General features: G+C 43.4%; 1 protein-coding gene and 1 long non-coding RNA gene across 9 annotated transcripts in view; one reads left to right on the forward strand and one right to left on the reverse strand.

The window, feature by feature from the left end:
* Positions 1 to 27,776, forward strand: part of syne1a (spectrin repeat containing, nuclear envelope 1a) — a 126,311-nt gene that overhangs the window by 63,348 nt on the left and 35,187 nt on the right. For all 8 annotated transcript variants that reach the window (XM_037085984.1, XM_037085980.1, XM_037085983.1 and 5 more), the window contains 33 exons: positions 439 to 603; positions 1,852 to 2,024; positions 2,210 to 2,363; positions 2,598 to 2,741; positions 3,193 to 3,357; positions 3,537 to 3,854; positions 4,687 to 4,842; positions 7,176 to 7,346; positions 10,627 to 10,953; positions 11,423 to 11,575; positions 11,689 to 11,856; positions 12,421 to 12,597; positions 13,708 to 13,854; positions 14,171 to 14,296; positions 14,437 to 14,613; positions 14,756 to 15,021; positions 15,211 to 15,367; positions 15,448 to 15,846; positions 16,076 to 17,680; positions 18,130 to 18,467; positions 18,597 to 18,741; positions 19,056 to 19,274; positions 20,038 to 20,321; positions 20,482 to 20,647; positions 20,775 to 20,930; positions 21,323 to 21,475; positions 22,079 to 22,261; positions 22,456 to 22,593; positions 22,891 to 23,076; positions 23,442 to 23,564; positions 23,708 to 23,890; positions 24,875 to 25,018; positions 27,306 to 27,530. In XM_037085984.1, coding sequence (XP_036941879.1) covers positions 439 to 603; positions 1,852 to 2,024; positions 2,210 to 2,363; positions 2,598 to 2,741; positions 3,193 to 3,357; positions 3,537 to 3,854; positions 4,687 to 4,842; positions 7,176 to 7,346; positions 10,627 to 10,953; positions 11,423 to 11,575; positions 11,689 to 11,856; positions 12,421 to 12,597; positions 13,708 to 13,854; positions 14,171 to 14,296; positions 14,437 to 14,613; positions 14,756 to 15,021; positions 15,211 to 15,367; positions 15,448 to 15,846; positions 16,076 to 17,680; positions 18,130 to 18,467; positions 18,597 to 18,741; positions 19,056 to 19,274; positions 20,038 to 20,321; positions 20,482 to 20,647; positions 20,775 to 20,930; positions 21,323 to 21,475; positions 22,079 to 22,261; positions 22,456 to 22,593; positions 22,891 to 23,076; positions 23,442 to 23,564; positions 23,708 to 23,890; positions 24,875 to 25,018; positions 27,306 to 27,530 — 7,791 coding nt within the window. The remainder of the gene's footprint in view (positions 1 to 438; positions 604 to 1,851; positions 2,025 to 2,209; positions 2,364 to 2,597; positions 2,742 to 3,192; positions 3,358 to 3,536; positions 3,855 to 4,686; positions 4,843 to 7,175; positions 7,347 to 10,626; positions 10,954 to 11,422; positions 11,576 to 11,688; positions 11,857 to 12,420; positions 12,598 to 13,707; positions 13,855 to 14,170; positions 14,297 to 14,436; positions 14,614 to 14,755; positions 15,022 to 15,210; positions 15,368 to 15,447; positions 15,847 to 16,075; positions 17,681 to 18,129; positions 18,468 to 18,596; positions 18,742 to 19,055; positions 19,275 to 20,037; positions 20,322 to 20,481; positions 20,648 to 20,774; positions 20,931 to 21,322; positions 21,476 to 22,078; positions 22,262 to 22,455; positions 22,594 to 22,890; positions 23,077 to 23,441; positions 23,565 to 23,707; positions 23,891 to 24,874; positions 25,019 to 27,305; positions 27,531 to 27,776) is intronic.
* On the reverse strand, positions 21,119 to 23,548 carry LOC119012311. Its single transcript, XR_005072439.1, has 2 exons — positions 23,417 to 23,548; positions 21,119 to 21,448 (listed from the first exon to the last, which is right to left on the reverse strand). It is a non-coding gene; the product is annotated as an uncharacterized LOC119012311 (long non-coding RNA).

A 27,776-nucleotide genomic window follows, 5' to 3' on the forward strand; every position in this document is an offset into this window, starting at 1 on the left:
AGCAAAACGTTACACTGACCGCGAAGCACAGCTGTCTTACCTCAGGACAATGTGAGGAGTGCCCCAACGATGATGAATGAGATTTATTTTCTTTGCCGGCTAGCCGGTGGAGAGCTATTTTTAGGTCTTCTTCCCTGCCAGACATGGAAACAGGAATGAAATCATTTAAAACTGCCACTTGTAGATTGTTATTGTAGCTCTGCCTGTCTTCACTCTGCAGTTACACAGATGTTTAAGATGTGAAGCGATGACTGCAAACAAAACGGATTTGTGTTTGTGCTCTAGTGTGTGGGTGGAAAAGTCTCTGGAGACGAATGTGAGGGAAAAGAAAGACTCTGATTTCTATCGCAAACAGAAATATATGAAGGTACTGTTGTTGTGCACCAGATGCAGAGAATTGAAGAGTGTGTTTACAGTGCTGTGCTCTGATCTCTAAAGGACAAGGCCTCCAGGATTGATCGTATTGTAGGGGAGCACCGCCTCTTCTCTCAGGGCCTGAAAGAGCTCCAGGATTGGGTGTGTGAAGCTCAGAGGGTCCTCAACACCTGCATCTCCACCACCACTGACAAGGGCGTGTTGGAGGACAGGATGTTACAGCTGGAAGTAAGGAGGGACAAGAAGGTTGACGAATATTTCAAAGATTGGGTTATTGGTTAAAAGTTGGGCTGGCAATGAATTAAAATTTAATCGCGACTTTGATTGTCCTGTTCTAAATGTACCTTTCAGGGATATTTTATTTTCAAGGTTTTGATACTCTTATCAAAATGGGGGTGGACAAATATACTTGCTTTATGCAAACGTATATTTATTATTGCAGCAAACCAAAACAATGACAAATATGGTCCAGAATATTCTCCAGAATATCCTCAAAGGTACAGCATGCTCAAACAAGTCCAACAAGCAACAGCAGATGAGCATGCTGACCTGAGTGAAACATTCCTTAGTAATACTAACACACTCTAGTGTCCAACTTCACATTTCTAACGGTTCACTATACCATGGTAATTGGCCTGCAAGCTGTAGCCACCAATTTAGCTGTCACTTGAAAGTTTGTTGCATGTAGAGTTGTTCAGGCATCTCCTTTGCAAACTATACAGCTTGGTCTGATAGGGGGGAGGAGGACTCTTTACATCAGCTGTGTGCTTGGACAGCGAGTGATATTTTAGACTCGATGTACTCTCCTGGTAACCCAATTCATATTGACAATAAATGCAAATAACTTAACAGAACCATCTGGCAGGGGTTTGAAGCTGGAATTTGCCATTCAAAAGACCCTTTTCTTCATCTATTTCTGCTCAAGGAGGTTTGTTTGTGCTTGCCATCCACAACATTACTGCTGTATCGCTTCTTGATTTCCCAAACTACGGGTTGGGCTGAGGGTCATGACATTGTTATCAAGTTAACGTTGATAGCCCTAGTCATTAAAAAAGCTATTCATGTTTCCCCAACAATATGTTTCCTGCAGTGTGTCATGTTGACATTTTTGTTGAGGAGACAAACATTGTGTCAAAAGTTACAAATTCAGGTCACCTACTGTATGCCAAATCTAGCAGTTTTGAGTCTGATTTTACTAAAGGACACACAAGCTGTACTGATTTAATTAAATGTCTTGTTCATTACAATGGCAGCAATCCTTATTTTGGATAACATTGCTCAACATACCACAATAATAGTTTTGTATGTTTATAGGCATTGTACTATCTGATTTACCACTATTTGATACCAAATGTATCACTACAGCAGTATCTTGACACGGAGGAATAATTCAGTTTAGATATAGGATGCTGCACTAATATTTATTTTAGACCTCAGATAGTTACTTTGTGTATGTTCCTTCACCTCTATCTATAGGCTTTACTAGCTGCTCGTCAGGAGAGGGAGATCCAGCTGAAGATGCTTCTGACACGGGGAGAAGCAGTCCAGCGGAACACCTCAGCTGAGGGCGTGCCAGTGATTCGCAAACAGATCCAGGACCTCAAAGACTCCTGGGACTCCTTGCTCTCTGCCTCCATTCAGTGTAAAAGGTTGTGATCATGAACCAATCTGTCAAGTCAGTTGATAAATGGGGCTGGGACCTGTCTAGTTTCACTTGATGGATTTCACTTGGTTGAAAGGTTACAAGGCCAATTAGATTAATGTGCACATTGTATGTGTGTGTTTCTGTCTTATGTTTACTCTCTGTGTTAACATTGTTATGTCGATGTAACAGCCAGCTGGAGGGCGCTTTGTCGCAGTGGACCAGCTATCAGGAGGACGTGGGTCAGTTTGTGCTGTGGATGGACCGGGTCAACGAGACGCTGAGCTGCTCAGACAGACAGTACTCTGAGATGAGAGACAAGACCGCTAACCTGGGAAAGACCAAGGTATCACGTCTTGCTAATAATGGCTAGCCGTAAAAAGCCAGACTAGATGTTGTAAACTTTTTTTTTTTTGAGATCATATTCAGTTTGACCTGTTTCTTACTTGGAGAACTTTCACTCTTTCTTTTGAAATGTAATTTTATATGGAGCGCCATACAGTCATTTATACCCAAGAGCCTCCTAGCAGAGTGTCATTTAACCCACTGAATGTCTGCGTTGGCTCTCATTTCATTCCAGCTTCTCTATGAAGAAGTACTGAGTCACAGCAGTCCTCTGGAGACCATCGCCACAAAGGGGTCCAATATGGCTGAACACTACACTACCCAGCAGGAGGTGCAGCAGCTGCAGTGTAGATACAACGCCCTCAAAGAAAAGGCCAAGGTACTTACAGTTCAAACAACATAAAGCTTTATTTTTTCCTCTGCAGGCATTTACATAATGAATGATTGTTTTGAGAGTATTTTTCTGAGTGCTGACATGTTTTTTCACTGTGACATGTATGTTGAACATTTTAGTGACTTGTCTAACAAACAGTTTCAGTTACAAAAGTTTCAATGTCTTGTTTACAGATTTACAGATTATGAGGACATTACATACATTTCAACTGCTCATATGTTTTAAAATGTAGTTCAGTTCAGTTTTCATTTGAAATCGGTAGTCTTGTGAGTAATCATACTTTTCCAAACACAATAGTCTTTTAGGTTTTGGAAGTTTTAAATAGTCAAAATGACCAGTGTGGTTGTAACACATAATTACACTGTCCACTGCTCCTGTTATGCTGAATGGATAAACAGCTTCTTTCCATTCATGTCTCCAATCTGTTTTGTTACAGAATGCAGTCAGTAAGGCCAAAGGGCTGGTGCTGGTCCATCAGGAATATCAAAGGGCCTTACATGTGTTTGAGGACTGGCTGGAGCAGGAACAAGCCACCCTCGCCTCGCTGTCTCATCCAGAGGGAAACGTTGATACACTAGAGAAGACACTGCGACAGCTACAGGTATTAATACTGTGAAGTATTGCCCATAATGTAATTGTCTTGAACAGGTGATGTACAAATGTAAGGAAATATGTCCTCATATACAGAATTTTCTAGCCCACTCTTGAACACTTTGGAGTCTTAATAACAGCGGTCTCAATCACACTTTTTCTTTATTCTTTCCTTTTTTTTATTTTTAGCTTCTGCAGGAACGCTGCTCAAATGGCCAGTCTTTACTCTCCTCTGTGCTGACCAGCAGAGAGGGAGTGATCCCCTGGGGTATACCTCAGATTGAGGACCGAGCACTGGACACCGCTCAGCGGGAGTGGGGAGCCTACCAGGGCCGCTTGGAGGAGACGCAGACTCAGCTGAACTCCACACTGAGCAGATTGAGGCAGATGGGCCAAAGGTTCCTGAGCCTGGCCCAGTGGCTGGAGGAGATGGAGAAGGTGGCAAACATCAGACGTCACCGGAGGTCAGACAGAGCCACCAAGGAGACTCAGCTGAGGAAACTCCAGGTAAGAGCGCAAAAGGATTTTGGCTCAAGAGCTTTTAAGTCCATATAAGATACACTATATGCTCTCGATGTTATGTGCAAGGTTCAGTGATTTCACACTAAAAAGCAAGGAACACACTTAACAGTCAAGCACTGTGACATACTTTAAACACAAGTTAAAATTTAAGTTGTGTTTTCTTGTTAACTTGATATTGTCCTGTTTTATAACATTTTCCGCAAACGTCTTTATTCTTCCACTGGTATTGTACACCACACAGTTTTTTTTTAACTCAGTATTTTAAACAAGAAGAAGACTATAAAAAGCAACTCACTTTTTCTCTATAGTCATTTTACACCCTAAATAGCAGAGCTAAATTAAACTTTTAAATGAGCTTTGAATAAATACCGTCAAAAGGTTTTTTTAATCAGATTTCTTTTTTGACTGTCACATCAAGACGGGTCCCAAAATATTTCTTCAACCTACGCACTCAAAACTGAAATTAAAAGCTTAATGTCTTTTCTTACTTATGCATTCACTCACTCCAGGCGTTTGAAAGAAACAGCAGGGGACACAATATTTCCCTGCTGGATCTCCTCCCTTTGGAGCACACTTCCTGCCAATGTCAGGGTGTCAGTCTCAGTATTTTGCTTCCCTTCTTTAAGAGGAACACACACATAGATACAGACCCTGTGGCCCCATATCTTGTTTGTGATGAATTTTTTTGTTTTCCCCATCTCAGCCATGTTTGCCCTTTTATATCAAAAGATCATTTAGAGTCAAAATATGAATATTTTAGACCTAATTTAACTGGAATGGAGCTAATTATACATTTCTCTGTCTCCCCTCTGAACAGGGGTGTCTCGAGGCAGTGCTTGCACGGCAGGGAGAGGTCGATGGCCTTTCCTCTCTGGCCCAGCAGGTTCTGGAGGAAACCTACATCAGTAGTCGTGTCAGCGTCACTGCCACCCAGCTCACTGCCCGCTACCATTCCCTGCTGCTCAACGTCCAGGTCAGGCACTTTCTACTGTCTGCCGTTCAGTCATCCATATATTATATCTTTACGCTCTTGACTTTCACAGATGCTGTTTTTTTAAAAGAGAACTATTTTGATTGCAAATATTCCCTTGTTGTTTAGAGTAAGCGTCAGTTCTTCCAAAAGACAGATATCATGTCTCCAATGATGACGTTTTATATGTTCATGTGTAAGGAGAATTTGTCGTGAAAGGTGCGGTCTGTACTATGTATGTCAGAACTGATTTAAACTTAAATCATCAACAGAAATCTGTGAGATTGGTAACATCCCAGTTCTTTTGATTATTTACAACTACTTACTGATGTAATTGTCATTGTATGACCTGATTTTTTGAAGACGTAAAGCATGTAGAGGGCACCGTGAGCTATGTCGCCAGCTGTTGTGCTAAATGTTTATGCTGTTTTTCACCTATTGAGTTGATTAAACGGCTATTCCCAATGAATCAGGGTAATTAGGATGCTTTAGAACAGCTTGGACTATATGGAATGGTATGGAACTTTGGATTTTCTTATAGACTGTGACAGTTTGCAAAGGGTATGAATAATTTTAGACATTCCACTTTTTGTTCAGATGTAATAAAAGCTGCGAAATAATTTTTTGCACAGTGATGCCACCTGTATATCATCTTGTTATCTTTTGGGAGAAGTCTGTGTCATTTCTGGTAAAAAAAAAGACTTGCTGGTTGAATAAAAGTAACTTTAAGTCAAAATTTGCCAGGGGTATGAATAATTTCGGGCTTGACTGTATGCTGGACAAAACCATTTTTATTAGCTATAAGAATGCTTCTGTTAATCACACACAATACTCAATTTCCTGTTTACCAGAAGATCTTCCTGGAAAATACCTTCCTGTCATCATGTGTCAAGAACAGGCGACCATAAAGCCTTACAGCTTTAACTACTTCTGTGTTATGCCATCTCAGCGATGGATAAAGAAGTTGTGTGCAGTGCCATAGGGGTCTTTGCCTGCAGTGGGCACGGTTATGCTCTCTCACTATGGAATTTGCTCCAGTGAGAGTTTGGACTTTGTTTCTGTTACACCCCATTGAAGTAGCTTTGAGAGTTATGCCTGTGAGCCCAGCCTGTGTATACTCAGATCCAGCCTCTCTATTTGTCTGCTCCTCTGGGGGGGACTAAAGGAAAATCAATGGGGCTCCACTGGTCTGGGGCTAAGGCTGTAATTAAACGCTACAGAAGGCAATCTCACACCCGGCACCAGCAGTGGAAAAGCTTTGCCTGTGCTGCATTGATTTTAACACCTTCAGTAACACATCTGAGTTTACGTGCGTCACCGCCTCACTTTTTTTCTTTGTCTCTGGTACCCTCACACCCCTAACCCTCTCAAAATTGACTGAAGAATGTGTATACTTACAGTCATGCCAATGCATATGTATGCAGACACATAACATCCCTCTCATGCCATGGATGCCTGTAATTATACTGCGTCAAGTGGGGGCCATATGTGCTCGAGGTGGGAAGCTGTTACCTCTGTCTAGTCAGAAAAAGGTGTGCACTCAGCACTATCAGCTAATTGGAGCCTCTCACCACAGGATTTACAAGTTGAGTGAATAATGTGTCAAACCTGCAAGAAACCCTCTCCATCCTCATGGTGTTATCGACTCAAAACCTCACTCAAGTGGATAATGCGTCAAAAAAATAAAATCCCTCTTCACCTTGTAGTGAAGCTATTGACATTCTGCAGATGACTGAGGAGGGAGATGACAGATCTTTTCTGTTTTGATGGTTGATCAGAGAGATTTTGGTCCTTGGTGGCCAAAGCAAGACTACAGAGGCACATCACACTTTTAAAGAAAGAGATACAGGCAGTGTTTGCTGAATGTTCCCCTGACCAAATATAGCCCTTCTAACAGTTTTAACCCTTGAATCAAGAAAGCAGCAGGTGTTAAGTGAGGTTATTCACCTTTATGTTCATGTTTGGATGTGATGGGGTAGGGTAACACTGTCATGTGGTTCATTTCCAAGTTGAATACAAACAATCATATACTGCCACCCAGCATGTAATTTCTTCTTCTTCGTAGAGTTTACTTATAGTAAATCCCTCCACAACAACGTAAAATTGCAACAAATGTAAAGTGAGTTTTAGTGTCATATGTTGTACAGAAATTTGGGGATGCACAATATTGGATCTGCAATATACAAACATTTTCCGACTCAAATTCGAAGATTACCGATGCCAATACCGGATGTGCAGATATTTATTGAGTCTCTCTTGTTGTAGAATTACATTTTCTCATGCCTTCGCTTATCACGATGTATACACTCACGTGCCAATATTATCATTATTTTCAGGACATCGTCAAGCAGCTACAAGAAGAGCTGAAGAGCATCGAGGAGGCTGAGAACCTCTGCGTGTCCTTCACCGACTGGCTCAGCTCCACTCAGAAAAGCTTCACTGAGTTAACTGACAGTTCAGAACCTCTGGACCGCGTGGCCATGGAGAAGAAGATGAAAAAACTAGAGGTATTTATCTACCAACCATGATCCATAGTGTAATTTACTAGTGTGGTTAGACGGTTTAAATTTCACATTCACATTTTTTGTCAGTGAGGCATTTGGATACAAGGTACTGTGCAGCGCCTTAATGCATCTCCCTGAACAGGTTGCAATAAATCAGCACAGACGCTGGGTATTACCATGGCAAATTGATGAGTTAGCAAGACTTCATTTTGCAGTGGAGAATCTGAGCGCAAACTCATATGAGTCCAATATCCAAGCCAGCAAAAATGTCTGTGTGCATTCTTGTTTCTGCCAAGCAACATATGGTATCTGCTAGTAACATCAAGTGTAAAGATTATTTTGGCAGCTACAATATGCCTGGCCAGTAAAATATGCATGAACTACCTGTAAAACTAACAAAGCCTTCAGTGTGCCTATAATATTTGGACGAAAAGAAACTCACTTTATGCTTGGTTTGTCAAATGGGCATCGGAGAGAAGTAGCCCTGCTCCAGCATGCACAGACTGCAATAAAACAAAAATAGCCTCTATCATTTGCCTGGCATAGTTCATATCGAGTATTTAGAGGATTGGACAATTATGTGTGTATCGATCGGCTCTTTATGAAGACGAAGCGGATGCCGCTTTATAGGAAGCGTGGTTGCAGGGAGAGACCTCCCACTGTGAAGCAGAGGATGAAAAAGCGCCGGTGTCAGGAGCCTGCTGGCACAGACACTGTAATTGATGCAGTGCCCTTACCGCTTCACATCACGCACACATTCGCTAGCACACACACACACATGCACACACGCACACACACACACTCACACACAAACACATTTCTCTCCTCTAGCGCACGCTTCATATCAAGTACTAACTAACAAGCTGCAGCAAACTCTCAAACCTGTCAGTCCTCTGTGACTCTTTTTACCACTGCCTTTCTTTATGTATCACTGGATCTCATTTTTCTTTGTCTTCTTTGCACACATATCCATTTACCGACACACATTTACAATACATCATCTGGTGTGGGCTTTGCAGTAATCCCCGTCTGGGATCGATGCTCTGTCTCTGCACAGGGACTGAAGACATGCTGTCACCACATGTGTCCTTCCAGCACTGCAGATAACACACGAGTCCTCCAGCACTTACTCATTCTCCTGCGGTGAGAACTGCAGGGCCTTTCAATGAGCTGGGATGATTGTGCATTGACAGAAGGACTAGTAGTCAATAGCTGTGTCAAGGACCATTAGTTTGGATTTAGACTTCATTTTATACTGAGTTGTAACTGTAAAAGCACAAGTCATACAGTCGTGTTTGCCTCCATAAGATAGAGATGTGCAGTAACTTCATTAAAAGTGTTGTGATCTGAAGATTGATCGTGATAGTCAGTCATCATTAAATTCCTCTGTAGTCCTCAAAAAAGTTACACTCACTGGCTCCGAAGGAAATTGTTTACAGGATTTCTTCTCTTAATTAAGTCTGCCTCTTCTTCACCTTCTGTACTTTTAAATATCACTGGAATTTCATAAATTGAATTCCCTCCCCCTTTGCTTTGTGGTGCACACATGGTCTCTCTCGTAAAGGTAAAAGTAAACATGTTCATGTTTAAATATCTCATTTGCTAGCAGAAATGATACATGTTGTTGACATTAAAAAATGGCACGAGAACAAAAAGGTTCTGGCTCAACAGTTTTAATGAGATCGCTGCCTCTGCAGAATACAATACAATGCTTCTGTGCTGCAGTTTGCTGCAGTCCATACATATAAAGCAGAGCGACAAAGACAGCAGAGTTAACTGCTGCACACAGGGTCACCTTACTCATGTCCTGTTTCTGTTTGTAGATAATGTAACTGATGAACATGGTTGTCAGTGCCACAGTAGATGAATTACAATAACTAATGGAGCCCGAGGACTGTTGCAGAATAAGAAACAGAATCGGAACTCGTCATTACTTATGGCTGCTGGGTGCACAATACACTTGACATGGATAATTGGGTCTGACATGATACCAGACAGCTCACAGAATAAATGGCACACTGTGTTCATGACCTCATATATAATGTTCAACAGACTGTCTACCCCTGTATCACAGTGTTAGTATTATTCAGTGATATACGAGGCTAAGTAGGTTTTCAGCCTTTTATCAGTGGCTAATTTCATCCAAAGACAAATGGTGACACCAAACTGAGATTACAATCATTATTTTGTCCCTCAGGAACAATTACATGCTAAACTGAGCTAAACTGAACTGTACTGTGATAGTGTTGTCATTCAGGTTTGAATGGTTCATCAAATATTTGAAAATGGATCTAAAATGCACAAATCTGATTCTGGAGAACTGTTTATGGGCTAACCGCCAGTTTCAACAGAATCCTAGAAGAGATTTGGTTCAACATGTGGACAACCAGTAGTGTTGCTAAGAAGGATACTCAGTGTCAGGTGTGACATGAGAGAAGATGAGTCAATATGAAGTGGAGATCATGAGTCATGCAGAACAAAATCTATTGCAAATGGCAATTATCTCAGGCTTCCTTATTTTAGCTCACATGTTAACTGCACAGATTTGTGAGCGCTGAGATGTACCGAGTGTCCCATATTAAGGTCATAAAGCAGGGCTGTCGGCACTGTAACTGGAGTAATGAACGTGCCTGGAGCTTCATGTGAAGCAGCAAACATGAACGTGTGCACACAGACACAGGTCTTGTTATATTATCAACAGCAGTAGCTGGAGGTCTGGGGTTGTTGCAGTGTGAAGCCACTCTCTAGTCAGGCAATAATAGACTGATGATGAAAGCTAGATAGTGTCCCATTGAGTAGAGGTCTGCGTGTGTGTGGTGTGTGTGTTGTGGTTGCCCTGGAAACCCCTGCAGCTACTGCTGCCTGTTAAGGGTCCTTATAATTGGGTCGTCCTTTCATATTATTCACTGTGGTCTCTCCACACCTGACCTCCAAGTCCTCTCCACATCTCACCATGCAGGTGTCAGCCTACCTGATGGGTTCAAAGCCTTTCAAACTCACCGTCAGGCTGCTTTGGGTGGAGGTGAAGGATAAAGAAATCAGTTATACTGTGTCTGAATGTTAACCTCAAAGTCAAGAAAACTATGATTTCCTCATCCGAGAGCTTATATGGTTCAACTGAATAATTAACTAATACAGAGTAGCAGTCGTCTACCCTTTTTTTCTTTGACTCAGCTTTGTGTAAAATACCCTGGTTGAAGCTCTTTTTTAAAAATAAAGTAATATTGATAACACTGTAGAGTCACCCATACTTACATGTATATCTGCTCTATCTTTCATTCAGACTCTCCAGTCTGAGCTCCAACATGGACACAGCTTCCTGAAATCACTGCGGGAGCGGGCTGAGCAGGCAGCGGGCTTCCTGAATGAGGCTGGAGCTGAGAGTTTAGGAGGGGAGGTAGAGGCTCGCCTTGCCCAGCTGGAGGAGCTCGCAGGTGGTCTGAGGCAGAAACACAGCTTTCTACAGCGGGCGTTACTGCTAGCTAAGGAGTTCCAGGATCGGTATAGGGCTCAGGCCCAGTGGCTGGTTGAGACCAGAGCTTTGCTCAGCACCCCGGTGGAGCCCAAGGCTGAACTGTACCAACGGAGAGCACTGCTGGCTAAGTATAAGGTAGAGCAGCAGCAATGTAATTCTCATTCTTTTCTGTCAGACCTTATTCAGTTTTAAATTGCGACCCTGCAGAGTAAGGCATTAATGCTGCGCTCAGTAATATTATAATTCGGTGGGTCCAAATGGTTTGCAAGCCCTTGAATATTATTACCTTAATGGACCACATGGGTGTCCTTGCAGATCTTTGCCCATTAACTCCAGACCAAAATCGAATATACTTTACAGAACTACAGTTCATTTTTCCAAAGTAAACCATTGCTGTTTATATTGGTAAATGCTTGTGGTATGCTTTGGAAATGGTTGATAGCACAATAGAATCCATTGACAAAAACATGAACTTAAACATGTTAATATTGATCAATGATCAAATAGGTTCACACTAACTCACATAACATACTCACATGTACTAAGGATGGTCTTTACTCTGCACTGGATGATACGAAAGAAGCATGTTACATGTCTGTTCCAGGCTCTGTTGCAGATGGTTCAGTCCCATGATGGATCCATCAAGTCAGTGGTGGAGAAAGGAGATGCTCTGCTGGCCTCTGTCCACTACCCATCCATCAGAGACAAAATGAACAGACTTAAAAGAGACTACACTGACCTCTGTAATACTGCCATGGTGAGAACCTTTGCTCAGAAAACAGTACTTAACAAAACAAACACTGATTAAAGGCATGCAAAACTGTCTGTTTGCTGTGTGTGGGCTTACATTTTGTGCATTGTATGGTCCAGACACATGTGGAGAATCTGGAAGGCCAGGTGAAGGAGCAGGAAGCTTACCACAACGAGCTTCAGGAAGTGGAGCGCTGGCTGCTCCAGATGTCCAGCAGGATGGTGACTCCTGATCCCACTGTGGGTGGCAGCCTGGAGGCAGCCACTCAGCAGCTGGCCAGGCACAAGGTGACCAGTCAGATCCCATGATTTTTCTACTGTTTGTGGAGTTGTGTAGCATATTATCCAGCTCAATCAATGGGGCTTTATTAGAATGCTAAATTGCTCACTTGTGTCTACTTTGACCCCTCATCTACTTGGTAATAGCTGAGCTGTTATTTGTTTGTGTTATTAAAATGAAGGAGCACTTCACACATCTAGTAACACTAAGCTTGTTGTGCAGGTCTGTCTAAGTTATCAGGATCACTAGTATCAGTCTGTCTGTCTTTCTGTCTGTCTTTAATAATGTTTTTGCATTAATCACTTGCATTTGTTAATGTGATATTTTTTCATGTAAGAGTGACGTACATTACATTCAGGTACACAACACAGGGTAAAAAATGTTATTTAAAGTAAAGGTGTGACACAATACATTTGTGAAAAAGGTATGTTCATTGTCATAACAGTTGCAATCTTATTTCAAGGTCATCCATTCAAGCCTCAATAACAAGAGTCCTCAGTATGTGGAATCAGTCTTATCTGACCTTCTGTGCCATCTTTCTAACATGTTTCTACTTGTTACTTTGTCCACAGGCCATCATGGAGGAAATCGCAGGCTTTGAGGACCGCTTGGCAGCCCTGAAGGAGCGAGGAGCCCACCTGGTACAAGGCTGCAGTGACCGCGTGCAGAGCAGGCTGAGACAGCAGGTCCAGGCTCACCAGCAAGGCACCAGAGACAGCTACTCAGCCATCTGTAGCACAGCACAGAGAGTGAGTGAGGAGGAGTAGATGGGACCAGGGAGGGAGGGGAAGCAGACGAGGAGGAGGGGAAGGAGGAAGATGAGAAAGACATGTACTCTTTGTTGGAAGTAGTGAAATGGCTTTACACATTTATGATGTAAGACAAGTAAGACATATTGGTGTTTTGGATGCACGCACACTTGCATTGCCAGCCCTGAATGTGACCACACATGCATGCGCAGACACACACGCTCCCCATATTAGCGCTGTTAATATTCCAACAGCCTCAGCATCCACTTAATCCTAACCCATTCTGACACTTAAACCCGTCTCTCAAGACAGCCCTTCACTGCCAGTGACGGGGGCACGACCAATTAAGGCTGCCAAAGTGGAGCTCAACGGCAGCCATACTCAGGCAGACCCCACCAGCCAAAATCACTAACTCAATCTCCCCATATTAATCTCTGCATATCCCCTGTCAACTCCCCTTTTTCATGCCTGAGCCAAAAATGGTCACACGCCACTATTCAGTAGATCTGGTGAGCCCTCTAATCCAGCCCCACTCTGTCATTTTGGCAACCTCTCCTCTGTCATCATAGCTCACCTCCCAAGACACCACCTCCACCAGCACTCGCACATCCAATCTGGCATTGTGTGATCCAGCCACACTTTACCACTACACTGCTGGCTTCTCTACAACTGCGCCTCCAGTGTTATGAAGGCTGCCAACTGTGTCCCAGCACAACACAGCTCTAATATCCTGCTTGCCATTTGCCACTTTGCCAACCTTCTAGCCTTTGCCAAATACACTGGGCAGTTTGCCAATACATTGCACCCCCCTTTCCGTCCCTCTTTCGGGCTCTCATATTAACACTGTCAATCAGACCTGGCTGTTTCGGCCTCCCCTGGAGGGCATGGACGCCTCCACATTCAACACCTGTCAAATACAACACCACATAACTGCCTACTTGTTCGGGTTTTATCATTTGGTGTGTCTCCGTGTTTGGTCATGCAGTTCTGGCTTCAAAGCTATACCTTGGGGACATTTTTGGCTTGTTTTCATGAAAGGTTTACAGTATGGAAGTAGAATTGTTCAGTCCAAACATGTAGCACTGATATGCATCTGTCTGTGTCTTACAGGTGTATCAGAGCCTGGACCATGAGCTACAGAGACATGTGAGTCTCCAAGATACATTGCAGCAGTGCCAGACCTGGTTAACGTCTGTCTCAGAGGAACCAGAGCCTCCTGCACATCATCCTCTCAGCCTGGAGGAGGCGCTACATCAGGTCAGTAAAGCACAACCGTTTCCTTAACCAAGAAAGGCCTTTATGGACATACATATTATGGACACAACTGATTAAATGCTTGTATTTCTTTTAAACACATTGTTACTGACCAAAATTATGAGCACAAATCTACAGGTAGTTACATCACATACATGGCCGTCAAATACCGATCTCACAGACATTTTGCTTGATGACATGTTTTTGGCTTGAGGCAAAAATGCGTGCAAAGTACTTGTCGATTTGCAGGTTGTGCAGAAGGGATGAATGTGATCCACCAATAAAGTCATAGAATCATTAACAGTCCCTTCTTTGGCAGGTGAAGCAGGAGCGGGCACTCCAGGAACAAGCTAGCACTTACCTCCAGCTTGTGTGCTCAGCATGTGACTTGTCCGAGGGGAGGGTCAGGGACACCGCTGCAGATATCCAGCATGTCAAACTACAGGTCTGTTAACTTTAACAAACAAAACATAGACAGTTTTAGTGTCCACAGCTGTAGTAGGCAGCTGTTTTGCTTTTACAATTGAATAGCTTGACAAAATACTTGAAGAATTAATTCCATTGTTTCTGTGTGTGTGTGTCTAGATTGAGGAGCGTATGCTTCTTTGTGAGGAGGTAGCAGACAGCTGGAGGGACATTGAGGAACAGAAGGCAGATCTGGAGGTCTTGCTGAGAGAGACAGAGCAGCAACTTCAGAGCCTCATCAGGAGACCTGCAGAGCTGGAGCCCAAGATTGCACAGAACCAGCTGGACAAGGCACAGGTCTGTGTTTGCTTTGTATACTGACTTTGTTAACTCAACAGCAGCTCCATATTGTTGTAAAATTAATTCCAAATGATCATCAAGTGAATTCACTCAAACTTGAGTTCTGTGTGACTGTGAATATTCATTATCTCTCCTGCAGGAATTCCTTCAGCAGATTAGGGAGAGACAGTCTGAAGTAGCCCATTTGAATGATGCCACTGGTAGGCTGACAGATGGGCAGGTCTCTCCTGCCCTGGAAGAGATAAGGAGACTAAGGAGAAGCTGGATGGACTTGGGCCAGCGGGCAGAAGAACTGGAGGCCCAGAGGGGGGAGGACATGCAGAGAAGTGGGGAGTACCAGGAAGTTGTTGTTGCTGTTGAGGAACTTTTCCACCAAGTATCCAGGGAATGGGACTACCTTGCCAGGTATAAAGCTTTCTTTTTCTGTGGTGGCTGTTTCTTTCTTTTTTTTTTTTTGTGCGTGTAGATTTTTACTGTTTATAAACACAGTCCCTCTTGTCTTACAAATATTCATTTCACTTCATTGCCGCAAAGACAATGACTGTATAACTGCAGAGATCAAATGTCCCATAACCCTTGCCTATGCGTACCTAGGGCGGACACAGAGAGCACGAGTGAGCATCTCGAGGCTCTGAGGAAGCTTTCATGTGACCTAGAGGAACAGAGAGCAACTCTAGAAGACCTCAGAGACCAGAGACAAGCTATTCTGCCTCGACTAAGCCTGCTGGACAAGGAGCTGGTCAAGCAACAGGTGGAGCTCTATTCTTGAAGTTCTTCATGTTATAGTAAAGCACTGTTTCTAGTTTTACAAGGGATTCTGCCTTTTACCAGGTGGGTCATCTGGAGCAGCGGTGGTCCCAGCTCGAGGCCCTGATTCAGCAGAAGATCCAAGACTCGGCGCAGACACTAGAGGATCTTGCCCGGGTTGAAAGCCAGCTAAGGGATGCCCGTGAGTGGGTGGAGGAGCAGCGGCCTGCTCTTACCTCTGCGCTGAAAACCAGCCCACCCCCCGATCTGGCTCAGAGTTTCCTGTTCGACCACCTGAGCGTGTGTGTAGAACTGGAGGCCCGTCAGCAGCTGCTGGGTCAGGCGGTGAGTGAGGCCCAGGCTGTGGCTTCCAGACTGGGTCTGAGTGAGAAGAGAGGCTTACAGGAGCTTGTCGAACAAGCCCAGACTGAGGTAGAAGCTCTGGGGGCCCGGGTGGCCCAAAGGAGGAAATACCTCAGTAAGGTAAACAGCTGGATTTTTGTACAGGAAAATATTAATTATGTCCTTACGGAATGAACTTTCTTCTGATCTGTTAAAAACATAGTGAAAACAGGAAACCAGGTAGTCCAAGAAACCAAATATGAAATGTGAAACCCTATGTTATTAGTGACTAGACTTTGTGCTGCTAGAAGAATATTCAATTTCAAGCTGTTAAAAATTTGTTAATCATTTTTTAATTTTTCTTCTCTAGGCCTTCACAGAGAGGACACAGTTCCTTCAAGGCTTGGGGAGGGCACTGTCTTGGGTACAGCAACAAGAGAGGAAGGCTTTGATAGATGACCACATAGCGCTTCTCCCCGAGGACCTAGCCAAACAGGTTGCTGCTTGTCGGGGAGTCAAGAGTGGTTTACGAGCGTACCAGAGAGAGCTGGCATCTCTCTGGGTACAAGGGCGAGAGCTAGAAAGAGATGCCACTGACAAAGAGAGAGCAGAGACCCTGGCGAGACTTGAGAAGCTACAGGCAGCGTTCGAAGCCGCTCTCCAGAGGACGACCCAGCGTCTCACAGAATTGGAGAAAGCCTTAACCTCCCGGAAGTACTTCCAGGTTGACCTTGATAAGACTTGCCTCTGGCTGAGACGAGCGGATGCCATCACCTTCCCTGAAATCAATTTAAGCAACATTGACGACAGCTCAGAGTTGCAAACACAACTATCTAACTTTCAGAATGTCCTGGAACAAGCTTCAGAGTACGAGAACCTTCTGCTTATCGTCCAAAGAATAGGCCAGGAGATCCTCCCTACTCTGAACGAGATTGACCATTGCTACCTAGATGAGAGGCTCAATGCTCTGCCTCAGCAGTACAACGCCATCCTAGCTCTAGCCAAAGAGAAAAAAGATAGAGTCCAGCAAATAATCTTAGAGCAAAAAGAGTTCAGCACTTTCTTTGATATAACTCGTAATGCACTGGAGGAGCTTCAGGAGCAGTTTGACAATCTGGAGAAGCAGACTATCAGTATTAGAGAGGAGGAGCTTATTTGTCTAATTAACGAACACAGAAGTATTGATGAAAGTTTATTCCATGTCAGCCCTGCTGTGAGGGAACTGCATGGCAAAAATGAAGGCTTTCTCAGTAGGGGTCAGCAATACAGAGCTGAAGAGACACAGCAGCTGGTCAGTCTCCATAACACGCTGAAAAGAACAAATGATCAGAAGATTAAACACTTAGAGGAATGCTTGAAAACACTAGTTGAACACTGCAGAGTGTCCACCAAGTTGAACTCAGAGTTTAAGTCTGTGAAAGAGAAGTTGGCCAGACTTAAGCCAGACACAAAACTAGGTGTCAAGGATAAAATCACAAGTCTGTATTCACTGCTTGAAAGTCTGGATTGTGTGAGCTCTCAGGCTGAAGAATGTAATCAGCAAACTAAAGGCCTCAGCCTGAAGTTTGATCCCACTGCCTTTCAGGACTCTACGCTGCAGCTTGAGTTGCTGCAGTCTCTACGTTTTGAAGTAAAAGGTTTTGTTGAAGAAAGTGAAATGAAGGTCATAGAGAATGAAGACTTTGCAGAGGAGACTCAGAAGATGTTGGAATGGCTGAGGACTATCAAGGACGAACTTGAAGCAGCGTTGACCCTTTCAGAGGTGAAGACTGTGAGGGTTTATGAGGAAGAGTGCAAACTGAAGATCATGGAAGAGGAGGTGAAAAGTATATTGAGGATTCGAGATGCCTTGTGTAGCAGAGAAAAACAAAGATATTGTAGTAGGAAAGAAACTCTTCCTGCCCACATGGAAGAGAAACTAGGGGAGCTAGCAGAGCTGGGAGCTGAAGTTCAACGAGAAATGAGCCAAAAACAGGTATGTGGGTGTGTTATTTAGGAATTACAATATAATCCTATAACTTTTATTTTTCACTGCCAACTTCGCATCCTGAACTTACAGTGAATCTGATCCATCATTCATGGCTCAAACCCACTGACTATTCGTAGTCTCCTCTTCGTCTGTCCCATCAATATTTATAAGCTCGAGGGAGCTGAAACATTTAAAAGACAGTTCAAGAGATTCCAAGATGCTTGAATAAGTATTATGCTGTTATTGTTTTATAACTATTGTGGGGATTTAATGTGCTTAGAAAACCATATCCCAAATATCACTTTTACTGTATGTATTAAGTAGAAGTAGCTAAGATCATAACACAAATGCAGACAGTACAGATAGCACTTTCCTGACCACATCTCTGTGAAGAAATTTATGTTTGAATGAAGAAAAAAACTAAACTTAATTAAATCACCTTCTGCATATTCTAGTTGGCTGTGGATCAAGTGCTTTCCCTGGTCCAGAGGCACCACTTATCTCTTCAGTCCATGCAGACATGGCTGGACTCTGCTGCTGCCATGCTCCAGAGGGGCAGCTTGGGGGTGGAACTTGAGAACCACACAGATTGTGAGCGAGACCTGGAGGAAATTTCAGCCCAGGAAAATAACTTCACATCTGCTTTAGAGGAGCTGAGGAGTTTGGCTCCTCTGTTGGAGGATTTTATTGAAGCAGGAGCGAAAAGTGGACTTCGAGAAAACGTAGATAGAATGCAGCTGAGAAACACCGAGGTCGAACAGCAACTGGATGTTTACAGAGGGCTTCTTCAGAGGTGTGTATTAGTGTTAATGTGGAGCCAAGCAACATATGTATACCCAGCTGGAAAGTGCAGTCCATACCATGCATATTTTAATAATAAATCCCCATAAATAGTAGTCTGTAATCAGTGTGATTTTCTCAGTTGTGCAGTTCTCTGGACCTCCTTCCAACATGAGAAAGACACACTGGTTGAACAGATGAATGACGCAGAGAGCAAGATGGCCATGTTCACTACAGCTAAAGCTGTCAGTATCCAACAGGCAGAAGAAAAGTGTCAGAGATACAAGGTGGGACACTGTCTTAAATTCATAAAACATTAAACATACTGCAGCAAATGATTATACAGTGTTTATAGAAATCATCTATCTTAGATGTGCTGTGTCTTATGTGGATGTTATCTTTATATTAAATTCCAACATTTGTTCTTGGTTGCAGATGCTTATTAATATTTAAACAGTGGGCTGTTTGTGCATTATTCCCTCTTCAATTCTAGCGTGTCTACAAAGTTGTTTCTTTTATGGGATTGTTATCGTTTCCTACTGTATGAATATTTCAGAAGAAATGACCTCTGTGTGTATCTGCTGTCATCTTTTGGCTGCAGTCTCTGGTGGCTCACATTGACCTGCTGGAGCTGCCTCTAAATGCTTTGAAAGAAAACGCAACAGAGTTAGAGCAGATCATCTCTGAGTCCAGTAAAGCCGTCACCAGCCACTCCGTATCGTCACTGTGGCAACGGTGGACAAGGCTACGCAGTGTGGCCCGAGCTCAGGAGAGGGCACTGGAGGACAATGCGAGGGAGTGGAGGAACTTCACTGAGAAGGTAAGAGAAGACACATTTGTTGTTGATGTTGTGTGGGTGTTGTGTTGTGTGGGTGTTTGCTGTGCATGCAGAAGCGCGCACTGTGAGTGTGGTGAGTATGCTTCAATAAGGAACATGTACAGTGTAACTCCAACCACTTTATACTCACATGACACTTTCAGCCTGCACTCAAGTTTAGAAAAAATGCTCTTGCTTCTACAGATTTGGGTCAAATACAGAAACAGCTGAATACCAGTTGGTGTGCTGTGATATAACTCCAGGCTTCAGGCCAGTTGTTTCTTCCTGCCAAAACACTGTGTCATGAAGCGTTTTCCCGCCTTCCGACCTATTTCAAGTGTGAATGCTGTCAGCTCCCAAGAACTCCCACAAAGCACTGCTCTTAAAAAGGAAAATAGGTCAAACTGTAAGAAATGGTGGTCACTTCCTCATATGTGGCACATTCCCCGTTGTCCACTGGTTTTCTATGGCCCCTTTGTTCTACAGGACATGATGTCATTCTCTGCACTTGAATCTCTCTAAACTCTCATGTCTGCCTTTGGCTATCACAGCGAACACTGTACATGTAGATACACTTTTAAAGATATTATTGTATATATATATATATATATATATATATATATACATACATACATGTAATATTTTCAAATCAAATGGTTTAGTTTAAAGGATAAGCCGGAAATATTTAAAGTATCTAATACTTCACATAAAACCATAAATCTGCTGCATCAAGTGAACCTGAATCTTGAACATAAACTTTCCTCAGATGGAGAAGGTGCGCTCTGTGTCCCAAGACCTCCACAGTCGCGTCCCTGACAGCACAGTTGAGAAGGCGGCCACCAGGGCGGCGCTTCAGAACCTGCTGGAGTACCATGACTCCTTCAGCCTGGAGGTGGAGAGGGAGCAATCCATCCTGGCCCTGCTGGGGCAACACACTCGCAGCCTCAGAGGAGAGGAGGAGGAGGAGACGATGGAGAAAAAGGCAGCGAATGGACATGAAGAGACACCTTGCCTACAAGAGATCAGAAGCATGCAGGAGCAATATGACAGGTGATTCTGTGCTGCTATTCAAGTTTTTCTACAGCCAGTCAGTTGAAGGGAATAAGATATATTAATCCTGTTATGTCAAAATTTTTGACCAGAAAAAAATGAATATCCCATTTCAATTCAATCAAAGTAGTGTATTTTTATATCCATTTGTCTTGTCTAGCCTCGTACTGAGGGTACGAGGCAGCAGGGCTCAGGTACACCAGGAGCTGAGGGAGAGAGAAGAGGTTGAGAAAGAACTGGGCTTGGTCAAAGGCTGGATCCAAGATACTCGAGGCTTACTGCTGAGTCCCACTGCAGACCTGGATTCACTGCTGCAAGAACTAGAGGTGGGCACACACACACACCTTACAAATAAGGACAAATCTAAATTGCTAAGAACTCTGGTAAATGCAGTGTCATATCATAAACACAATGTGATTAGCAGCCAGTCATGTGATGTTGTTTGTGTTGTAGACTGCACATGGCGAGGTCATCAGCAGGCGTCAGAGTGTGGAGCGCATGACAGAGCTGCAGCAGTCCAAGTACCAGGATCTCCAGGCTGGGCTGCCCTCTGAGCTCAGCATGCAGCTGGCTGAGGTGGCTCTGGCTCTGGGCTCTGCTGAAGACCAGGTGACCTCTCTTGGCTACAGTTTATAACATTTTGTATTGTGTCAAATGGGTGTTGAATAGGTTTGTAATAGATACAATAGAGTGCCTGAATGCTGAAACATTGACTGTTTTTAGTGGTTATTGTGTTAAGTGCAATATTGAGTGTATTTTTTTTTTGGAATAATTTAATATTTTTACCGAACAAAACCACACTTTCAAGTATTTTATGTCAGAGTTAAGCTTGAATCCACTTGTATGATTTCCACTATGCACCCTAGTGTATGACTTTCCTACTGCAGGGCTTTTAAGAGTATCCAGAGAGTTCATGCTGAAATATCCATAATAGCACTGTTTAAAGTCTCTTAGTGTTTGACAGTACAATGAACTGTTTGTATTTCCGCCCTCTGCTTTAGGTCCAGGCCAGGGAAAGGGAAGTGCAGCAGACGAGAGATGTGAAAGAGGACTTCGGCTCCAGACTCCAGGACATCGAGATGAAGCTCAAGACCATCGCTCTGAAACTGGAAGACAAGGGTGTCGACCTGGAGGAGGCCAAAGAAGAGACCAAAGTAATCAACCAGACAGATTGACTAATTAACAAGCAATTAACCACGGTTAAATTGGCTATTCATTTTGCAGATGTTGAGGTTAATGAGTATGTGAGAGTTGGAATGGCATGAACTGAATTCTGCTTCCAACAGTGACCCACTTATGAGAGGAGCATTTCAGATGGGAGTCTGAGCCCCTTCCCTCCTGTTCTCCTTCTTGTCCCCCCAACTCTTTTCCTCTCTCACTACTCAGCCCATCTGCAGCCTGGAGTCTATGTAGTTAAAGGAATAGTTTGTCTTTTTTTTAACTGTTCAACCTACCAGCTCACACAAGCTAATTAATCACTGAAACTTGTTGTTTTACTTATTTTTGTACAAATTTAACACACAAGATACATTTTGGGTAAAGCCTGGCTATCTGTTTGTCCCTGTTTCTAGACTTTATGCTAAGCTAATCTACTTCTAATTGAAGATTAATACCTTTTGTATTTCATGCAATGAAAGTAGTATCAATCTTCCAATCGAAAGTATGGCAAGCGTGAATACATCTATTTCTTTAACTTTAACTCCTGCTTTTTCCTCCATTTTGTGCCTGACCCTTTGTTCTTCTCTCCTTTCTTACAGGTTCTTTGTGAAGAGTGTGAATGCTGCGGTCGCTCTCTGGCAGAGTTAGGAGTCGCAGTGCAGGAGTTTGGTGAGCAGAACCCTTTGCTGTGTAAGCAGCTGGGTGACGCTGTTGCCAAACTGACAGAGGTGCAGCGCCACACCACACAGCAGGTCCAGACCAGGTCCAGTAGACTGAAGAAGGTGAGATCGCCACTCAGTCTGCCAAAGTCACTCATGTTGCTTCCATGTAGGAAGAACTAATACATATATCTTTTACATTATTGCCACAAATGTGGTGGTCATATTAGGTGATTCTGCATGAGAATGTTTGGTGTTTTATTCATTTTTCATCCACGGTAATGCTCTAGTCTTTCTGATTTCCCTCTCGCGGGCAGGCAGAGAGACAGGTGGAAGAATATCAGGGTATGAAGGCGTTCATTTTGGGATGGACAGAAAAGGCAGAGGCTCTGGTCACTGGTAGTATTGTCTGGAGCTCAGCGTCCCAGCTGCAGGAACAGATTCGAGCACACCAGGTGAGTCTTAATGAGTCACACAGCAGGGACTCGGAATGGATTTAAGATGTCTTAAAACTTCTGCAAAACACTGGGTTCTGATTTTATTATATATTTATTTTTCCTTAAAAGTGATCATTAACCTTGTAAATCTGAAGACACCCCACAAATTTACAGATAATTAGCCTCATATCCTTGTTTGCTTTCTCAGTGAAATGTCACGTGCTGCACAGTGTAATGGCCGGCCTTAATTAGTATAATTGCAAGGCATAAACGGCTCGTCTATTTGACTCGTAATTTATCTTCCTGTCGTGACAGGCTTTGCTGCGGGAGTGTCGGGGTCTCCATGGTGACTTGGAAGCAATGGGGGAGAGGGAGGGGCAGCTGGGGGAGGTGTTGCAGATGGAGGGGTGGATCCAGCAGGTGAAACACCTCAGCAGATGCACAGAGGAGCTGCAGCAAAGTGCCAAGATTCGCCTCCAGAGTCTCCAGGATGCAGCAAAAGTAAATTCACTTTCAGGCAGCAGGAATCAATAATATTTCACACCTAAATCATTTAAGGGTGCTCTGATCACATTTTCTTCATGGAAGAATGTCGCTAATTTCATTTCAATAATCCAAACACTTGAGCTGAGAGCTAATATACCAGAGCTATAACCCAACAGTGCCCCCTTGAGGTCATTCCACGTGAATTACACCATTATAATGGAATGCACTGTTTTATTTTGTGCAGCAGTTATCTGTTACACTAATCTGATTACCTGCCTTTTTATGTGTACCTCCTTTGTATAAACGTTACATTGTACTGTATGATTAAGAGATGAGCGGTATTAGTTGCTCCTACTAGATGTGCCTGTGTCTTTCCTCAGGACATGTTGCGTTTGGAGGCAGAGGTGAAGAACCTCCATGCTGCTGTAGACCAGATCCAAGTCACGCTTGCCTCCCCAGACCTCAACAGACTCAGCCTCCGAGAGCAGCTCACACAGAGACAGGTAACACACATATTTAAAATCAGCGTTATTTCTTTATAGTGAGCATTTAAATATGATCTAATTGTCACAGCATACAGCGTCTGTAGACAGTATGACTTTACCCTCCTTACCCTCTCCAACATCTCTCTTCTTTGATTCATCAGCGTCTGTTGGTGGAAATGGAGGGCTTCAAGCAGCAGGTGGCAGCAGTACAGCAGTGTCAGAGCGCCCTCCGGCTACCAGAGGAGGTAGTGGCCAGCCTGCCGATCTGCCGCACAGCTCAGAGTCTGCAGCAAGAGGCCAGCCAGCTACAGCATACCACCATCCAGCAGTGCAACATCCTGCAGGTAGAGGGCAGTCCAGCAAATTCTGATGATCAGCTGTCGCATATTAGGTCAAACTTAGTAACAAATGACAGAGCTGAGAGCTACAATTCCGTTACTGTGTCATATTGGCTATCAGTGTGATAGAATATCCTAGTGTTAAGTGTGTGTTTGTGTAACATTTTGTTTATTACTTTTTACCTGAAACTACGTAATTCTAGTCAAATTACATAATCTAAACCTTAAATCCTCATTCCTTTTTTTTGCTTTGTATGAAGAGTTTTGTTGTTCATCATCATACCACTTGCTAGTATTGCTCTGAATTCTGCTGCAGTGTCCTAACAGGCCTTTTCTCAGGAATGTCTGTGTTTTCTTTGAGCCCCTATCAGACCAGCATTACCCTCCAATCCTTTGGTTCTGGGCTGATTTTGCTTTTAAGCTCATTGTAGTGAAGATTAGTCTTTGGAGGAGGAAGCAGGTGACCTTCTGAAAAGGACAGACACCTAAATAATCACCATTTTAAGTAAACATCCCTAGATTTCTTAGCAATTAATCTGTCTGTCAGATTTGGCTCAGGGTCATATATGAGATTAACTGCTTATGCTATATTCATATCTTAGACACAATATTAAGAAAAAAGAGCCTTAAAAAGTGTCTAACTTTCTTCATTGTTCCAATATCAGCTGATTTCAGATGACATGTGTTAGCATTTCATATATACTTGGAAATACTGTACGTTTAAACTTCCTTAATAGATGTCACACTGGAATAGTAATGTTAAAACACTAAGGAACACACAGGAATCAGTATCATGGAAGTATTGTGTCATCAGAATGAAAGAAATGTCTTCTCAGTGGACTTCAGTGGGTGACGAAAGTCTCAAAGTCGACCTCCCTGAGGGAGGGAGGCAACATCATTTCACATCGGAAATCAATAATATATTATACATGTGATCACTGTTTTCCAAAAGAGCTTCAGCCTCACCTTGTTATGTTTCACCTTTCTCAGGAGGCTGTGGTTCAGTATGAGCAGTATGAACAGGAAGTGAAGAACCTTCAGAGATTAATAGAAGAAGCTCACCGCATCATTCAAGACCGGCCTGTCTCCACCAGTAACATACAGGAACTTCAGGCTCAGATACACCACCATGAGGTAAGAGAATACAAACACTCCATCTCTCATATATTTATTGAAATAGACACATAAATAAAGTACATGAACACGCGAGCATTACACTCATATGTGATTTTTTTTTTTATAAATGGGCATGAATTGGTTGCTATAACCGCCTTCACTGCTCTGAGAAGGCTTTTTCGAAAAGTCCCTGTCAGCAGGGATTTTCTCCCTTTCAGCCGTGAATAGTATTAGTGAATTCTGGCACTGATGTTGTGTAATAATTCCGAGCACGCAGTCTGTGTTACAATTCATCTCAAATTTGTTGGATGGATTTGAGGTCAGGCTTTTGTGCAGGCCAGTCAAGTACTTTAACACCAAACTCAGACAACCACTTCTTTTATTGACCTGCTTTGTACATTAAGGTCTGTCATTATAAAGCAAGAGAGGGGCTTCTCTCAACTGTTGCTACAAAGGTGGAAGAATTATGTTTATCAGAATATCATTGTATGCTGTGGTGTGAAGAGTTCTTTAATTGAAGCTGTGTTGCTAGACTTTACAGTTAATCTTTACATGCTGAAATCGATTTTAGAAGTAAAAGAAGAAAAACAACGGTAAAAAACCAGGTTAGCACTTGCCTCAGAGGGCATTTCATCTGACATTTAAGAAATGAATTGTCTAAAATTGGCTTGTCTAATGAGGCCAGCCAAGAGCAAAAAAAGACAACAAGAGCCTGATTAATTTTATATTTCCTGTACTTAATGACAGAGTAAAAGAGTGTAAAAGGAGAAGTTGATTCAGCAGGAAATATACTGTAGATCTAGTAGTGGTGGTAGTATTGGTTACCAACCATTATGATGGAATCTGACTTTATTTTAACTGAAGATGAAGTCACTTTCCGACTAGTATACATTTGCTGTCCTTGTTCAGCCTGGATTTTTTCCCTCCTTATGTCTTGATTCCAAAATGCAATCACCAGTAGTTAATTCATGTTCCTGTAAAACTACCAGGACCCCCAGAATGTATAGATAAAACCCTAAAACCCTCTTTAACATTATGTTGTCAGAGCAGTGCCTTCACACATCGCCATTCTAGGAGAATATTGTGTCTACAAGCCCAGCTCATGCACATTCCTCTTTTATCTGATTATACATGTAAATTTGACATAGACATTTCTGTTTTGATGCAGTGTGGATGGTTAAGACGGTTTTCACCTGCATTACTTTAACCAGTGCTTTCAGTTGCAGTTGCACTTTGCTGAGTAAGTGTGTTTGATCACCCATGCGGAGAGCAAGATCGAGAAAAAGAGGGGGGTGGCAGACTGAGAGAAGCGAAGACCTGCAGAGAAACAGATCAGATCTCCCCAGCACTTTTTTCTCCCTTTAATTACATTTCAACTTCCTCTGCGTGGTTTCGGGAAGATCTGATCTGCTTCTAGTACCTGACAGAGAGCATATGAACCCTGGTGTTTGTAGATATTTTCTTCCCACTGCAGTCTCCCCGGTGCTGCAGAGTGACATACCGCGTCACTGTGTTTATGTCTGAGTTTGATCTCTAAGCTGAGCAAATAGCTGCAACTCCACTGGCCCAGATAGTCACATGACCTGATTATCAGTGCATTGACCATCTGTGGGACAGAGAGCGAGTTGAAGGAGGAGGAGGAGGAGGAAAGGAGGGGTTGGACCCATACCATTGCTGTAATTTGACACCTTCTATGTCATTCTTGCTCCCTGAACACTCCCTCTCTCCTTACGGCTCTCTTTTGTTGTGAGGCTTCTGCCGTGAGGATTGGTGGAGGAGGGAAGCGGCAGGCGGAGGAAGGGGGGGTGCATGCAGTGAGATCACTTCCTGTTTTTGCTTTCCATTTGTGTATGTGTTCGAGAGGGAGTGTCTGAGGGATTTTGAACTATTTCTGCGAGGGTCTCGCTCTCTCTCAACCAAACATCCTGTGTGTTGGCTTCACCACTGCTCTGAGTCACCCGCCTCTGTGCTGCTCTGATTGGCTCTGAGATACAGAAGAGACAGAGAGAGAGAGAGAGAGAGAGAGAGAGAGAGAGAGAGGGAGAGAGTGAGGCAACGCTATTCTCTTTCTATGCTTACACTCTGTGAAGCCAAAAGCGAGAGACCGGGGAGAGAAGAGAATGCTTCCACTCCACTTACTACCCTCACACCGGCACCACATTCAAAGCTGAACCAACACGTCTACCCCGTTTTTTCAGGCTCCTGTTTAACCAGGAACTATTGATCTTCCACTGTGGACTGAACCACACTCTCCTGACCCTGGGGGTGGTGGTGTTTTCTGTCTTGCGGGGGGATGTTTTGACAGGAGCTGGCCCAAAAGATCCGTGGCTACCAGGAGCAGATCGCCTCGCTCCACTCCAAGTGCAAGATGCTGACGGTGAAGGCCAAACACGCCACCATGCTGCTGACGGTCAGCGATGTGGAGGGCCTTTCGGACGGCATGGACGAGCTGAGTGATGAGGAGCTGCCCGGTGCTGTGGCAACCACCCCTCCATCCAACAAGCTTCCAGCACACCCCTCTGTCGTCATGGTGAGTGGCAAAGCCTTTTTTGGACACAATCGCCCCCAAACTCACACATGTACATACTGCATGGCTGTGTGGTCCATGTTTATGTGTGTCTGTCAGCATGTGTAGCATCTATCCCTTCTCATTTCTGTCTAGACCCCTGGTTGTCAGAGTGGAGTACATTGAACCCCAGGGGTCCTTTTAGGGCTTCTAAAGGGTGTGCACGGTTAATTACACATCAATATAAGTGGTTTAAAGTTGTCCCAAATT

Source organism: Acanthopagrus latus, chromosome 22 (assembly GCF_904848185.1).
Source record: "Acanthopagrus latus isolate v.2019 chromosome 22, fAcaLat1.1, whole genome shotgun sequence".
Classification (NCBI taxonomy): Eukaryota; Metazoa; Chordata; class Actinopteri; order Spariformes; family Sparidae; genus Acanthopagrus; species Acanthopagrus latus.